This window comes from Saccopteryx bilineata, chromosome 5 (assembly GCF_036850765.1).
Source record: "Saccopteryx bilineata isolate mSacBil1 chromosome 5, mSacBil1_pri_phased_curated, whole genome shotgun sequence".
Taxonomy (NCBI): domain Eukaryota; kingdom Metazoa; phylum Chordata; class Mammalia; order Chiroptera; family Emballonuridae; genus Saccopteryx; species Saccopteryx bilineata.
The window spans coordinates 156,928,998-156,944,380 of NC_089494.1; the positions used below are offsets into that span (position 1 = coordinate 156,928,998).

General features: G+C 36.1%; 1 protein-coding gene across 1 annotated transcript in view; it reads left to right on the forward strand.

The window, feature by feature from the left end:
• Window positions 1-15,383, forward strand: part of CUBN (cubilin) — a 324,233-nt gene that overhangs the window by 249,240 nt on the left and 59,610 nt on the right. The window contains exons 57-59 of the mRNA XM_066279340.1: window positions 7,233-7,433; window positions 10,100-10,229; window positions 14,272-14,489. Coding sequence (XP_066135437.1) covers window positions 7,233-7,433; window positions 10,100-10,229; window positions 14,272-14,489 — 549 coding nt within the window. The remainder of the gene's footprint in view (window positions 1-7,232; window positions 7,434-10,099; window positions 10,230-14,271; window positions 14,490-15,383) is intronic.

Here is a 15,383-nt window from a genome sequence, read left to right on the forward strand (position 1 = left end):
ACCACAACTGCCCCTTTGGGTTCATTACAGTTATAGGGAATGGGCTGTTGGCTAAGGGAACGGCGTAGCTTCTGGTGTGGGCTGAGCGGTGGCCACAGTGGAAACCACTTGCTTTGGCGCTGTGGAAGAAAGATCCCTTCAAGTCAACGAGTGTTTTCAATCACTCAGTCATACTGATGCTATAACAATGGAATATGGAGTGAAATATCATCTTTTCAGCATTTGCTAGCACCAAATCCCAGTACTATAAAAAGATGTTGATGATATAGATAATATTAGTGGAAAGTAAAGCAGTTTATGTAAAATGATCCAGTTTTCTCTCTGAAATAACAGATGTGAATAAAATCTGTAAGGCTCTTAAGCCATACTTGAACAGTTGTTATCACTGCACCATAGATTGTGATACTTAAGATTGTGATACTTATTTTCTTCTTTATACCTTTCCTATTATTTTTATATTCACAGGAAAGTTGTTTTAGTAATAGGAATGCATGTGGTTTGGATTGTGCATTTGTATGGGCATTTGTTCTCATTAAATTACATAAACAGAAGAATGTTGTATGCCAATATTATTTAGAGTGAAAAGGAGACACCGGTAGATATATATACTATGTTATATAGCCATTAAAAACACTGCCAATACCAGTGGGATAGGTGTTATCCTGAAGAGTAGCTCCCTGAGCCTAGCTGACTCGATGGGAAGAAGGGACAGCACGTTCTGAGTAGCTGGCATGGGTGTGGTCAGGGAGAGCATTTTAGGATGGGTCCCAATGCCAGGTCGACCACATAACTGGTCACCTGACTTTGCACAAATTACTTAATCTTTTTGATAATCACTTTCATTTTTTAAAATATAAAATAGTAGTTATAAAAGTCAGTTAGTGCTTAGTTTATAGAAACATATTTTGTGAACTGTAATTCATCTGAGTGGTCATTGTTTCATTATTTTGCCAGTCAAATCTCCAGATACACCCTTACACAAGCTGTCCGAGTATTTGGTTTTGCAGATTAAATGATTTCTACTTCTACTAATGGGTTTGTTAATCGTCACCCAAGTGAAAGATTGCTTTTTAAAAATAAAATAATATCCTTATAATAATGCTTTGTGACATTTCTAGTGCTACAAGGATTCAGTATTTTCAAACTGCCATGAGTAATTTCTGGCTACAGATTAATTAAATTATAATGATACCTAGAAAGGGCAATGTTAATCAAATTTATAAATAGATTCTTATCACTAATCATATTAATGCTGATGTTCATTGAATAACCTCAAGAAAGTAGAGATTCGTTAGCTACAGTAAAAATAACCTTCTACCTCTTCTAAATGAGCCCTAATAATTCATGTGTCATATGTTGTGATAAAGCTGAAAATTACTCTCAAGAAAAACCACAGCTTTTTTGTCCCCAGGAGCATTGGCCTTTCAAGCTGCTATAGTCCACAGGAAGTGCTTCTGAGGATCTATGTCCGAGTGACTAAGCCTTTCTAAGCCTAACATACCAGCAGAGCCATCATTGACCTAGGTGGAGACAAGGGTTCTAGATCAGCTCTTTTGGTGGGCTATCCCAGGCCATAAAATTCTACAAACATGTTTGTGCATTGTGTTTACTACACACTGTCAACTAGATAGGAAAGGTTTACTCTTTAGGCTAATATACCGATTATTCAACTGCACATTGGTACTTTCTTTATGGAGAGATTACAAAGGTTCAGTGAACTACTGTCTTTTTTTTTTTTAACTAGTTTCCACTAAAGTTGGTCTAAAAGTATATTATATTAGTATATGTTGGCCTAAATTTCTCTACCTTTCTCATCATTATTACATTTCTGATACTAGTCATTCTTGAATTTTATTCTCTATAATCACTACTTTAGAATAAAACCTCAGTAAAATCAGTTAAAAAGTCATGGGAGACATTTTCTTTTATTTTTTAATCAAGTGAGAGGCAGGGAGGTGGAGAGACAGACTCCCACATGCACCCTGACCAGGATCCATCCACCCAGCAACACCCATTTGGGGCTGCTGCTCTGCTGCTAGAACACTGAGCTATTTTAGTGCCTGAGGCAAGAGTATGGGCCAACTTGTTCATTTGAGCCATGGCAGTAGGAGGAGAAGAGAGAGAGAGAGAGAGAGAAGGAGGGACAGATGGGGATTCAGATGGTTGCTTCTCCTGTGTGCCCTGACTGGGAATTGAACCTGGGTCTTTCACACTCTGGGCTGATGCTCTACCACTGAGCCAACGGGCCAGGGCCAGAAATTTTCATTTGACCATTTATAATATTTATAAGACATGTTTGTTTGTTTTTCTGAATGTAAACTTAATACTAACATGGCTCTTGGAATTTTAAACAGTGTCTTTAAAAGTTGTAAAATAAAATTGGAAATTAACAAATTCAAACTGTTTCTTTTGGTCAAAAAATGAAACCAGAAACAGACAAAAGCTAACAACAAAGGATGAGAGAGAAACTTTCAATGTTTGTACTTACTTTGTAATCAGAAATCATTAAATAAGTACTTAATTTATTTTTCCAAATATTGAATAGTTTAAAAGTGTATTTTTGTGTTTTTATTATTCATGTGGCCAAATTGATGCCTCCAAGTTGCTGGGAAAATAATAGGCCTTTTCATTTTTAATTTTTTACTTTATAGATAAAGCTGTGAGTAGATGTAGTAACCCAAGGCGAGTGAATACCTTGATTTTTCCATCATTAAAATTAGATAATAACGTTAATTCACCTAGTTGATAATGAGGGGTTTAGAAATTCTCAATGAAAACATTTCTGTATCAAGGCAAATTCTAAACTCAGTTTATCTCTGATCCAGAGTATCTCTTGATAGTAACTGGATAAAAGAGTAGCACCTCAGAGCAGAAAATGGAGCAAACTCGAAGGACAAATACTTCTGCTCACTGTCATCTAGGGATGGCCTCGAAGGCTCCAAGAGAAATAGGGCTGGATTTCCAAATAGCCAGATAGAAAGTCCTATAAAATACCTGCTTGAATTCTCTTTTATTAACTTAGAAGTCCTGGTTTACAGGCTACACCTAATATAAAGCTGAAAGGAAAAAAGGAAAGAAAATTTAATTTTAGATTTTTCCTTTTGCTCTCTTTACCACTAAAAAGCACAAAACTTGAGTTTTGTCAGTTGTCTTAATTCACATTCCCTGACTCTGCCCCCATTTAATCTAAGTTTTAATAAAATTAAAAAAGTGGCATTACTCAACTACTTACTATTTTTTGCTTTTTGCTTTCTCAATAGTTTCTCAAGAAATCAGAATGTGGGCACATTTCACAATTTATTACCTTAGAAAACATTGGGCAATGGTTTTTTTGAAATAGTTCTTATTGATATTTTATTCAGATTGGTTGAGCACTAGAGGAAATACTTTAGTTCTGTGAGATTCTTTACTTGCCTGTATTTTAAAACTTTGGCCTGCACACTCTGTGGAGCTTAGTTTTATACAGTACATGCTTTCCCTCCCACTGAATCATGCCCGCCGTTGAGGTTACCAGCTACTTGGAGCAAAGTTAATTAGACAGACAATAGACCTCATTCACTGCTGCCCCTAATTCACCTGCCTTTCCCTAGAATGCTTTGCAACTTTACTGAAGAAAATTTTATCTTATCTACAATATTAAAAGATTTCAACCAAGATAATTTTTTCCTTTCTCTACTCCTCTTAGGCATCTCTGCCTTTCTACGACTCTCAGGAAAAAAAAAAATGCTGTCTGAATCTAAATTCCACAAGTTTATACAATTTGCTGAATTACTCATCTTTGGTTTCCTTTCTATTCTTTCCAAGTTCTTGGAATCAGAATGGAATTCAAAGTTGAGCATTGCTCTATAACACAGCCCAGTATAATTTTTTTAAAAATTGTATTTCAGGATGTTGAATAGAGCTCTCCTTAATTGAAACAATAAATGTGTTTTAAAAGTTTTTAGAAGAATGGAAAATAGTCATAAAAACAAATCATGGAGGGTCATCCTACACCTCAGAGATGTCAGTAGTAAATATAAATCAAATTGTTTACTGAAGATAAAATTAAGAATAAATGTATAGGGCCCTGGCTGGTTGACTCAGTAGATAGAGTGTTGGCCCAGCGTATGAACATCTCAGGTTCGATTCCCAGTCAGGGCACACATGAGAAGCGACCATCTGCCTCCCTTCCCCCTCCCGCTTTCCCTTTTCTTTCTCTCTTTCCCTCTCACAGCCAGTAGTTCAATTGATCCGAGCATTGGCCTCAGGTATAGCTTGGTAGATTAGAGTACTGGCCCCAAACAGGGGTTGCTGGGTAGATGCTGTTTGGGTCATATGTGGAAGTCTGTCTCACTATCTCCCCTCCTCACTTAAAAATAAATAAGTAAATAAATAAATAAATAAATAAATGTAGCTCCTTGTTGTATGACATGGGCTCTAGTCCAAGAATAAAGTATTATTCAGTTGCAGGGTGCTTCTCTTCCTGACAAGTTCTTAAACATTTGATTAAATGCTACCTCTTGGTCATAAATTCAACTTTGATATTTATCTTGCTCCTTGAAGAACTATTTCCAGACTTTGACTAATTTCCTTTTTCCTCCTAAAAGGCAATCATCCTGGTTGCAATTAACGATACCTATTCCACTTGAGAATTTTGTGTGTTTTGGTTATATATTCAATTGGTTCCCCCATGATTATGGAAAAGTGTTTAATATCATTATTTTCTGATGCCTTTCGTCTTTGTGACCAAGTATCTTCTCATTGAAGAATCAGGTTGATATCTTTGATCTAATATGGTAATGGGTTATGTGGGGCTTGAGGAAAAGATGTTTATGTATAAATTTCTTGATTCCTAATGGCATCTTTATACATCACTCTTTTGGATATTACCTAGTTTATAAATAATCCTTGAAATGTTCATATACTTTAGGTAACTTTATAATATCTGATATTATATAATGTTTGATTTCTTGTGGAGAAATATTTGGAAGGACACCAAAAGAAATGACTACTGGAAAGGAAACAAGAATGTTTTAATCCATCAAGCAACTTGCCAAATCTCATAACTCTCACAATTTATTGAGTCAGGCTTGGGAATGGGCATATTATCTTTAATCATTTTGATGAGTTATTTGCTGCTCTGTTGCTATCTACAAAATATTAAAATTCCCTCTCAATCTCCTCTGCTTCTCCCCTTAACAACTTCCTTATTGTTGAATTCAGGATTTTTATAAACAGTTAATGAATTTTGATTATGTCTCAATAGAGATTTACCACTGCTATATCTTACGACCTTTATATAATTAAGCTAGTTCTTTAAATTAATTATTTGAAAGAATAATCAAGCATATGACACATTTTACCTTATTTTTCGATGTTTTTATAATTTTGTAAGACAGTTATCATCACTATGATAGTCTTTATCAGTAGGCCCACAACTTAAAAACCAGTACTTAGAGGCCTGCATATGATCAATATGAGGCCAAGATTTTAATCTTGCTAAGTAAAAGCAGCCAGTCACAAGTGGCCACATATTATATGATTCTTTTTATGTGAAATGTCCAAAATATACAAATCCATAGAGACTGAAAGTAAGTTAGTAGTTGGTTGCCTAGAGGTGAGAGAGCAGTAAGAGAGAGGGGTAAATGGGGAGTTATTTTTAATGGGTACAAGGTTTCTCTACAGTGATGAAAATGTAATCTGGGGAAAATGTCAGCTATCTAAAGTGCTATGAGACTATGAGTTGGCAACACCTTTCCAAAGGCCATTTGAGAAACCGAAAAGGGAATCTTACCTTTGTACCAGTAACACAACTTCTAAGAATTTATTCCAATAAAATAATGAAAAATTTTCACGAATATTTATGTACAAAATGTTTGATTCAACAGTATTTTTAATTAGATAAAGTGAAAAATATAGAATTATCAAGCATAGGGTGTTAATTGAACATGGTATGGTATATCTATATGACAGATTTTACTATATGGATTAAATTTGATGTTTTAAAAGAATATATAATCATAAAAATGCTCACGTTATGTTATTTTATGTTACTAAAAATTAGGTTACAAAAGAACATATTCAGTATGATTTCAATTAATGTTTTAGTATAATTCACATAAAAATGGCTGTATAAGTATAATAAAAGGCTTTATAATTTTTGTTTATTCTGTTTTTTTATTCCTCTTTAGTATGGGTTGGAATATATATTTATTTATAAAGAATACAAAACTATGATATATATTTTACAATCAGAAAGTCAAGCTAATATTGTTTGTATGAATGTTTATAGCTGTTGTTCAAAAAACGTTAAGGAATTTCTAGTGCTCTCTCCATGGTAGGAATTCTTTTCCTGTACATAGCTCCAGTGAAATTAAAGTAGGGTTGTTATTTTTTTAAGAGAGAGACAGAAAAAGAGAGAGAAGGTGAAAAGCATCAACTTGTAGTTGCTTTCACTTTAGTTGTAACTTGAGCTTCTCCTACATGCCTTGATCAGGCCATGCCAGTGACCCCTTGCTCAAGCCAGCAACCTTGGGCTTTTCATGCCATTGACCTTTGTACTCAAGCTGGTGAGCTTTGGGATTGTGTGGACGATTCCCCCACTCAAGCCAGTGATCCCTGTGCTGGCAAGCCTGCACTCAGAACCAGCGACTTCAGGGTTTTGAACTGATGACCTCAGTGTTTTGGGTGGACATTTTATCCACTGCATCACCACCAGTCAGGCAAAGCAGGCTTTTTAAATAGCACTGTGAACTACTAGGGCCAGGCAACTTTTGCTGTGGCTGGAGGGCAGGGGGTGTGGGGACCCCTGAGCACAGCAGCCTAGTCAGCAGCCTCCCTGGGCTCTACCACTTTATGCCAGTGGCAGACCCCACCCAGTGTGACAGCAAAAAAATGTCTTCTGATATTACCGAATGTCCCTGGAAGGCAAAATTGTCCCCATTTATAATCACTGAATTAAAGAACCATTTGATAAAGGAAGAAAATTCTGGGTTATTTCAAAGTGGATCTGTTATTTATCTGTTTTGAGGTTCTGCCTGTTTCCTCGTAGCTATGCTTGTTTGGAAACTAGGGGAAACTTCGCTTCATCAGGAAACCAAATTAAATAGTGACTTACCAAAATAGTTCTCGATTCTCATTTTCATTTCTATGTAAATTGAATGAATCTTCATTACATTTTTGTTTGAATGTTTACAGCATTGATTGTTTATGTTGCTTCTGACTAAAGTGCTGGTGTTGCATGTCTCATACAGCTCGCTCAGCCGTAACGGGAAGCTGTGACAGTGACGGTGTGCACATTATCCGGGGTGACAGCCTACTTTCCACACCTTTTGCTACCGTGTGTGGTGATGAGACCCTGTCTCCTGTAACCATTGCTGGTCCAGTGCTGCTTAACTTCTACTCTAATTCACACACCACCGACTTTGGATTCAAGTTTTCCTATCGGATAACCTGTGAGTAGTCGTAATGATGTGTGAAGTTTTATTTTCTTCTTGAGTAATTTTCATAAGGAGTTTTTACTGTGATTCATAAATCACCAGCTTGAAGATTCAAAGCCTTTGAGGGTAAAAATAATCAGTCAGGTTCATGGTCCAAAAAATAATTCTTAGACATTTTTCTTTTTTAAGAAATGGGGAGGTTCTTTTTTATGAACTTTGGCTAGAACTACTCTTTAAAAATCAAATGGAAGGTTGAGATTTATTCCGATCGTTTAAGTTAAAATGAACATTCCAGCTATCTTTAGTTGTTCGTATATTTACACTGACGTGACTTTTTGGCCTCACCTTTCCAGATGCCTATTTCATTTTCCAAAGTCACTATGCTAATGTGAAAAGCAATATTGTATAATTTAGGGAAAAAACCCTAAGAGAATACCTTTATGATCTTTTGGTAGGATTTAAAAAAAATATACAAAAAGCACAAGTCTTAAGGGAAAAGAAAAAAATTGATGTATTTATGTTATAATTTGCAGCTTCTGTATGTCAAAGTCAAAGTGAAAAGACAAATCACAGGATGCAATCGGGCAACACTAGAATCTATGTAAACACGATAAATTAAATTAAATAAAAAGACAAATCACAGACTGGGGCTACCAGGACCTTTTTATTCTTTAAAGGCCATTTAATCTAAATTTACTTGAAAATCATGAAACATATTACCTTATTTTAATTAGCTTTTTTCTCTCCTGCAGTAACTGGGTTTGTTAGTTTGCTGACAGTGTTTTTTCTACTTCATTCATCCCAACATCAGTGAAAGGGGCACAGAAATCTTGTAAAACCTTTGTCTTGTTTTGTCTTTATTTGGCCAAACTCAGTGCTAAAAGTAGAAAGTTAAATAATTATCTTACAAATAAGTTACTATTCCCATCCACAGAGAACACTGATGATGCTTACTTGTGATAAAAGGCCTTCATAATTCACTCATTATGAGCTGCTACCTGAATCCTGGTCCCCATTTTTAAAGTATTATGGTCTGTGGCTTCATGGGTCTGTTGGCACAAGCAGAATAGAACTGAGCAATGAACATCCCCCCAGTTGTCTTGTTGAATAAAAAACAAGATTGATTTGTTTTATTCTTTTTGTACAACTGGTGTTTTGAAGAGTTACATCATTATCTTTAATCCCTCATTTTCCTAAAACAATGTGTGCAAAGTTCCACATATTCACTATGAGAATCTCATTTAAAGAGTGTTGCTGATAAGATTTCAAATCCTGATAATGTACAAATTTAGGAGTTACTGTATTTTTTGCTCCATAAGATGCACTTTTTTTCCCCAAAAAAGTATAGGAGAAAATACCCATGTGTCTTATGGAGCAAAAAATATGGTATTTTATTAAATATTTTAAACATCATTTGATTCAGAATTTTTTTCTTATTTTCCTCCTTAAAACCCTAGGTGTGTCTTACAGTCAGGCACATCTTATGGAGTGAAAAATATAGTACTTAGGCTTCAATAAGCTTTCAGAGGCTATATATTGAATAATTGTGCACAAGATTAAATGGAGTAATGGCTACATGGATCTGACATTTAATTCACTATCGATGTCCACAGGGGTCTGAGCACATGAATACTTATGGGCAAATAGAGAATAGCTTCCCCTCAAAGTAGGCTCAGCTGAGGGGAAATATATCAATAAGTAAATAGCCTTAAATGGCAGCACAATTTGTTTCTCATTTCTCATTGGTAATTTATAAACCACTGAGATAACATCAAAATATACTAACCTCATTCTAATTTTTGGATCACAAAATAAAATAAATATAAACCTTTCTTACCGCCACATGAATATGTCATTTTCTATCATTAAGTGGCACAATCTGATCCTCCTTATATGAAGTCCAAACAAAAATAATAGTGATTTTTATCTTTTTATAATAGGTTTATTATATTTTTATGGCTGTTGTTTTATTGACTAATGGGAGGGAGTAACTAAGGGATCAGGGCAGTTGATCACTGGTGTCAATGTGGGGAGTGGGCCTCCTCTCCTCACACTTATCGAGTGCCAGTAATACAAATTTGGTCAAGCATAGTTCTTACCAGTCTCACAGCTAAACGAAAGTACAGAGGACCCAAGAGTCATGCATTTGAGTCCACAGAGGAAACTAAGCTCAAACATTCCAAAAGTGATTTCCAACACCTCACTTTCTTTGACAGAGGAAACTTGAATCTATATTATTGAATATGTCTAGCTAGCAGGCCTTTCTGGGTTCACATGTTCACAATGTGCCTTGGATTGTGCACACCTTTTCGAAAGTTGCAGTGATCATGGGAATCCCTCTGAATCTGTAAATTCAGGAGAGAGGCACATGAAATATTTTATCTCATTGTTTTCACTCTGGCCATTAATCTGGCTCAGTCTTATTCTATTCTAAGGTGTACCTTAAAAAACCCTTCCCTTAAAAAAGCTTCTAGTCCTTTACTATCTCCTCCTTCTATGTTGGTGGGAAAAGTCAGAATTAATTGTAAACACAAAGAAAGGAGCTTTAATTTGCTTTAAGAAAATAATAATTATTATCTTTCTTGAGGGAAAAGTTACAATAGTAAAGAATATCTTAAAATAAATTTTCCATTGTATGAGTACTAACTGTTCTCAGCATCTCCCCTACCTTGTGTTTGCAGCCTGTGGTGGTGTGTTCAACTTCTCCACTGGACTCATCTATAGCCCTGCCTATTCATATTCAGACTACCCTAACAATATGTACTGTTTGTACAACATCACTGTTAGCAATGACAAAGTGATTCTGCTCAGGTATGTAAGACAAATTTACCTTCTTAAGAAAATCATTTTAGCTCTAGTTACAGCAAGATACTTCTTAATAATGAAGAGCATTGATTCTCATCAGACTTACAGAAAGGAATATAGGGAAAGGGGAGTGAAGTCCTTGTGTAAACCTGGGAAATGGGACTCCTACCCTCCACACAAGCCAATAGTGCTTGGTTAAGGAGGACAACAGGCACTCCACCTGTTAAAATGACTGTTATAATTTTCCAACAGTTTCAAAGGAGCTTCATTTAATAATGGGAGTAAAGTTATAAGCCTATCTTGAAATCACAAGGTTTGGGGCGGGTAAGAGAAAACAGATCCCATTTGTGAGACACTTATAATACACACACACACACACTAACACATACACACACTAACACTTTCCATTATTCTGTTATTTAATTCTTAAAACAGTTATATGAGAAAACTGAGGCAGCAGAAGGGTGAAATAACTTGCCCCAAATGATACACTATTAAGTGAAGAGTCACTATCTGAATCCATATTAGATTTCTCCCCAAAGCCATGTCTCTAATGTTTCCCTATTCTATCTCTGAAAGGGTTAATTTTCTAGCTACTTAAGACATTTATTTCTGTGTATAAGAACACCTCTATACTGGTGCTATATGAGATATGTTACATCAGTAAAATTCTCCACTAATCCTACTTACTCCCAAGTCTGATAAAGGGAATACAAGCTCCAGTTGCCCAGAGTGATCAAGTTCCACACTGCTTTTATCAAAATTGATATATTTCTAGCTCCTGTGTTTTAGTGATATACAACATGTGGTGGAAAACTGAGATTTGGCAGAGTTCAGAGCAACACAGATTTTTTTTACAGAAGCTTGATGAGCTGGGACCACTCCTACCTACCTCCCCCCTAAAAATTATTAAGTCTCTGCAGCTAACCTTCAGGGCCTCGTATATCATATGGATCCATGGACTGTAAGACAGGTCTCATGGCGTTTGATTTGGTTCCTCTATCAGACAGTAAGTGGTCTATAGACACAACCTTGAAGGAAACTGCAGTTCTCACCTGGGACTACTGGTAAGGAAGCTCTGCCCCAGAGCCAAAAAATCTTTTAATTTCTGGGAACAGAAAAATAAACAAAAATTGCCAAATGATCAGTAGCAGGAGGCCTTTGAAGGGACCATTTGGCCAGAATCATAACATAAGGGATGGTTCTTGTCATTTGCCATTACAGCACAATATTTGTTTCTTGCGTAGGATTATAGTTGGTATGTGCATTTTCTTTTCTTATTGTTTCTTACTTGAGCTCTGGGGCTCACACTATGTCAAAGTTCACATCAGCATGTTTGGAAAATTATTTATTATGCTATTTCTAAAAGCCTACATTCCATGAAACAGATGCTGTTCTGGGTGCTGCAGAAGTTGTAGACATTAGTAAAACATGAGTCCTTCTAGTAAGGCTCTCACAATGTGCCAGCCAATGAGGTTTTCCGTCAGTGGGATTTTCCAGATAGCTCTGTGCTCTCCCAGGAAAATGATGTGAAATAAAAAAGTCAAAATAGCTTTGACTCCTCTTGAACACTCAATTTTTTATTTTTCTTTGTAGATTTATGTTGTGGAAAAGAAATGTGTTGTCTACAGAGAATAAAAATGAATGTAATGTTTCTGGAAATCATCATTGTTCTTCCCTCATCTTCTTTTACAAGAACATCCAATGTTACATGTAGTTAAATTATCTTATTCTTCACCAGTAAATTGAAATAATTTGGCCAATCAAACCATTTTGAAAAAAAAATTAACTGATATTTTTTCCTGAAGCTCTTTTTTTATTATTATTTAGAAAATTAAATTTAACAGGGTGACGTTGATCAACAAGAGAATATAGATTTTGGGTAAACATCTCCACATCATTTGAACAGTCGATTATGTTGTATACCCATCACCCAAAGTCAAATCATCTTGTCACCTTACATTTGTCCCTTTTTACACCCTCCCCTACTCCCCTCTCCCCTGGTAACCACTGCACTCTTATCTCTGCCCATGAGTCTCGGTTTTGTGTCCCACCTATGTGTGGAATTACACAGTGTTTAGCTTTTTCTGATTTACTTATTTCGCTGAGTATAATGCTATCAAGGTCCATCCATGTTGTCGTAAATGATACTATGTCATTGTTTCTTGAAGCTCTTCAAAGGAAGTATTTTAATTGTTAAATATTTTCAAGTCATTCTGTGTTATGTTACTTATTACAGCTGCTAGTAAAACAAACAAACAAGACTATACTTTCAGGGATCATTTCTATAGTTTGTAAAACAAACAAACAAACAAAAAAAACCCCAAAAACTAAGAAAGCATGTAAAAATGAGGACAGGATAAGCAAGTGATTTAAACAAGATTTTTTTCAAAGTAAGCCACGGTAAACACACCATAACATCCTGAAGAAAAGCCATGTAGGAAGGCCTTGCTTGTGTGGGAGCTCTGGGAATAGTTACTTGAATGACAAAGCATATGCCTAGATTAGATATATCTGAAACCTATGTGTTCCTATGTCACCCCATTAAATTTAATTTCTAAATAAAAAATTAAAAAATAAAAAATAAAATACTGTTAGGCCATAAAAGAAAATGTAGGGATGTATCTGCCAGGATAGGTTGTAAGTGGTAGCAACCAAACCAAAGAAACAGTAGCTTAGCTCACCTGAGTAGTAATTTCATAAAATGGTATCAAAAAGTAGTAGCTACCTCTCCTAAGACTTGCTCTGGCCAATGGAAATCCGAATCTTAAAGCCATGTCAAACCCCAAAGTGTACACAGAAGGGCAATCCTAGCAAACATCAGAAGGCAGAGAGCTGGGAATGTGGCAAAGTTCCAAGACCACCACCATCACCTTACATGTGAATTTCTGGTTGTGGCAATCAAATAAGGTTCAAGAGAATTTAGTTCATTCTTTCTACTATTAATGGTTTTAAATTTTAAAATGTATTGTATGAGAAATAACTTATTTCATATTTCTGATTTTCAAAATGATAAAAATGATTGCTTGTTTTGTCGTTTTTAGAAAATATCTGTGATATGTCAGACACCATAGTTTGGTTTTTGCATATTGTTTCAGTTAACTTTAATATAAACTCCATTTTAAAGGAGGGAAACATTGACCCTGGCCAGTTGGCTCAGTGGTAGAGCATCAGCCTGGCATATGGATGTCCCAGGTTTGATTCTGGTCAAGTCACACAGAAACAACCATCTGCTTCTCCACCCCTCACTCTTCCCCTTCTTTCTCTTTCTCTCTTTTCTGCTCCCACAGCCATGGCTCGATTGGTTCAAGCACATCAGCCTCGAGTGCTGAGGATGGCTCCGTGGAGCCTCCACCTCACGTGCTAAAAATAGCTCAGTTGCCAGCATGGCCCCACATAGGCAGAGCATTGGTCCCAGATGGGGGTTGCTGGGTGGGTCCTGGTTAGGGCACATGCAAGAGTCTGTCTCTCTATCTTCCTTCCTCTCACTTGGGGGGGGGGGGAAGGAGGGAAACATTGACTGTTGAGAGTAAGAATGAAAGTGGAGCTCTGATTCTAAAGCCAGTGTTTATTCCAATCCATTAGCATCTTCCCATAAGTAAAGAATAAGATGATAGTACGTACCACTTGATGGCACAAGAGAACAGAGTAAATGCTATACTTTTAATGAGACTGAAACAATACAGTGTTGCTAAAATAATAGATATCAGTTAACTTATCAAAACTTAATCTCCGATAGACTGAATATGAACACATGAATTCAAATAGACTGAATAGGAATAATCTCAAAGAGACTTGACTGTGAACTCTTAGAAGTCCAGATACGTATCTCACACATTTTTATATCCCTAGTGCTTATCATACTTTTTGAACTGATTAATAAAATAGTGTAATATTTTTAATATTTCTTATTAAGGAAAGCCTCGGTATTGTGCTTTTAGCCTTTGTTTTGTCAAAGGCCAGAAAACCTTTTTAGACAAGAGCTACAGGTACTATTTAATGGACATCTAGATGGAGAGCATCGGTATTAACGAGGTTCATTTCACAGGTTCATTGAGTTTGATGTGGCTCCCTCCCCCCTCTGCTCCAATGACTACTTGGCCATTTATGATGGTTATAACATCAGTGATCCTCTTCTTGGAAAATTCTGTGGCTCCAAGCTTCCACCAATTGTTAAAAGCAGCAATAATAGTATGATCCTGGTATTCAAGACAGATTCCTTTCAAACAGCAAGAGGTTGGAAGTTATCTTTCCGGCAGACATTAGGTAAGCATTTTGGACATGTAAATCTATTTTTCATGCTTGTTACTTTTTGTTTTATTTTTTTTTCACCTGACTGAGGCTGCTTTTCATTTTTAGAGGAATATGTCACATAAAGTTTTTAAAAATTTTTTTATGTTATTGATTTCAGCTAGTGAGTAAGGGAGAGAGCTTACTCACTCACAGGAACAACATCTGTTCTTGTATGTGTGCTGACCGGGGACAGAACTGGCAATCTCTGCCACTTCAGGATGATGTTCTAATCAAACAAGTTATCCAGCCAGGGCTAAAGTTTTGGTTTTTAAAATTACATATAATAATATATTCTGATTTTTGAAAAATCACTCAACAAATGTACCTCTCTAGCATACTAAAGAAAAGTCTGTCTATGCAATTATCCCAAATGATACCTGAACCTTATGCTATCATCCATGGAAATGGTGGAAATTGAACCTATAGGCAGGCCAGAGTCAGATCAAGAAAGAAGCCCCATCACCTGTGTTGACTTTATCCTTAAAATGGTTGAGATTCTTGAAGAACTGAAGTAGAAGAAGAATGGCCAGATGACTTTTGGAGAGATCACAGTGGTACCAGCGTGGAGAAGGTATAGGGACCCTGTGGCCTGAAGGAAAAAGGTTATCATATAACTCCAGATGGGAAAAGTCAAAGGTTCAGACTAGCACAGCAGGAATGGAAATAGAAGAAAGTGTAGAAATTGCAGAGGTATTCAGAAGGTAGAATGCATGGGAAATACAGCATTTGGAACTTGGTCTATTCTGTGAGGACATGCATTATCAATGACTTCTTATGAGTAACTTGTTGGGTAGTGGTGCCATAGGAGACTAAGATTAAGGGAAAAAATACTATGTTTAGTTTAGAGCACCTATGAGATATCTAAGT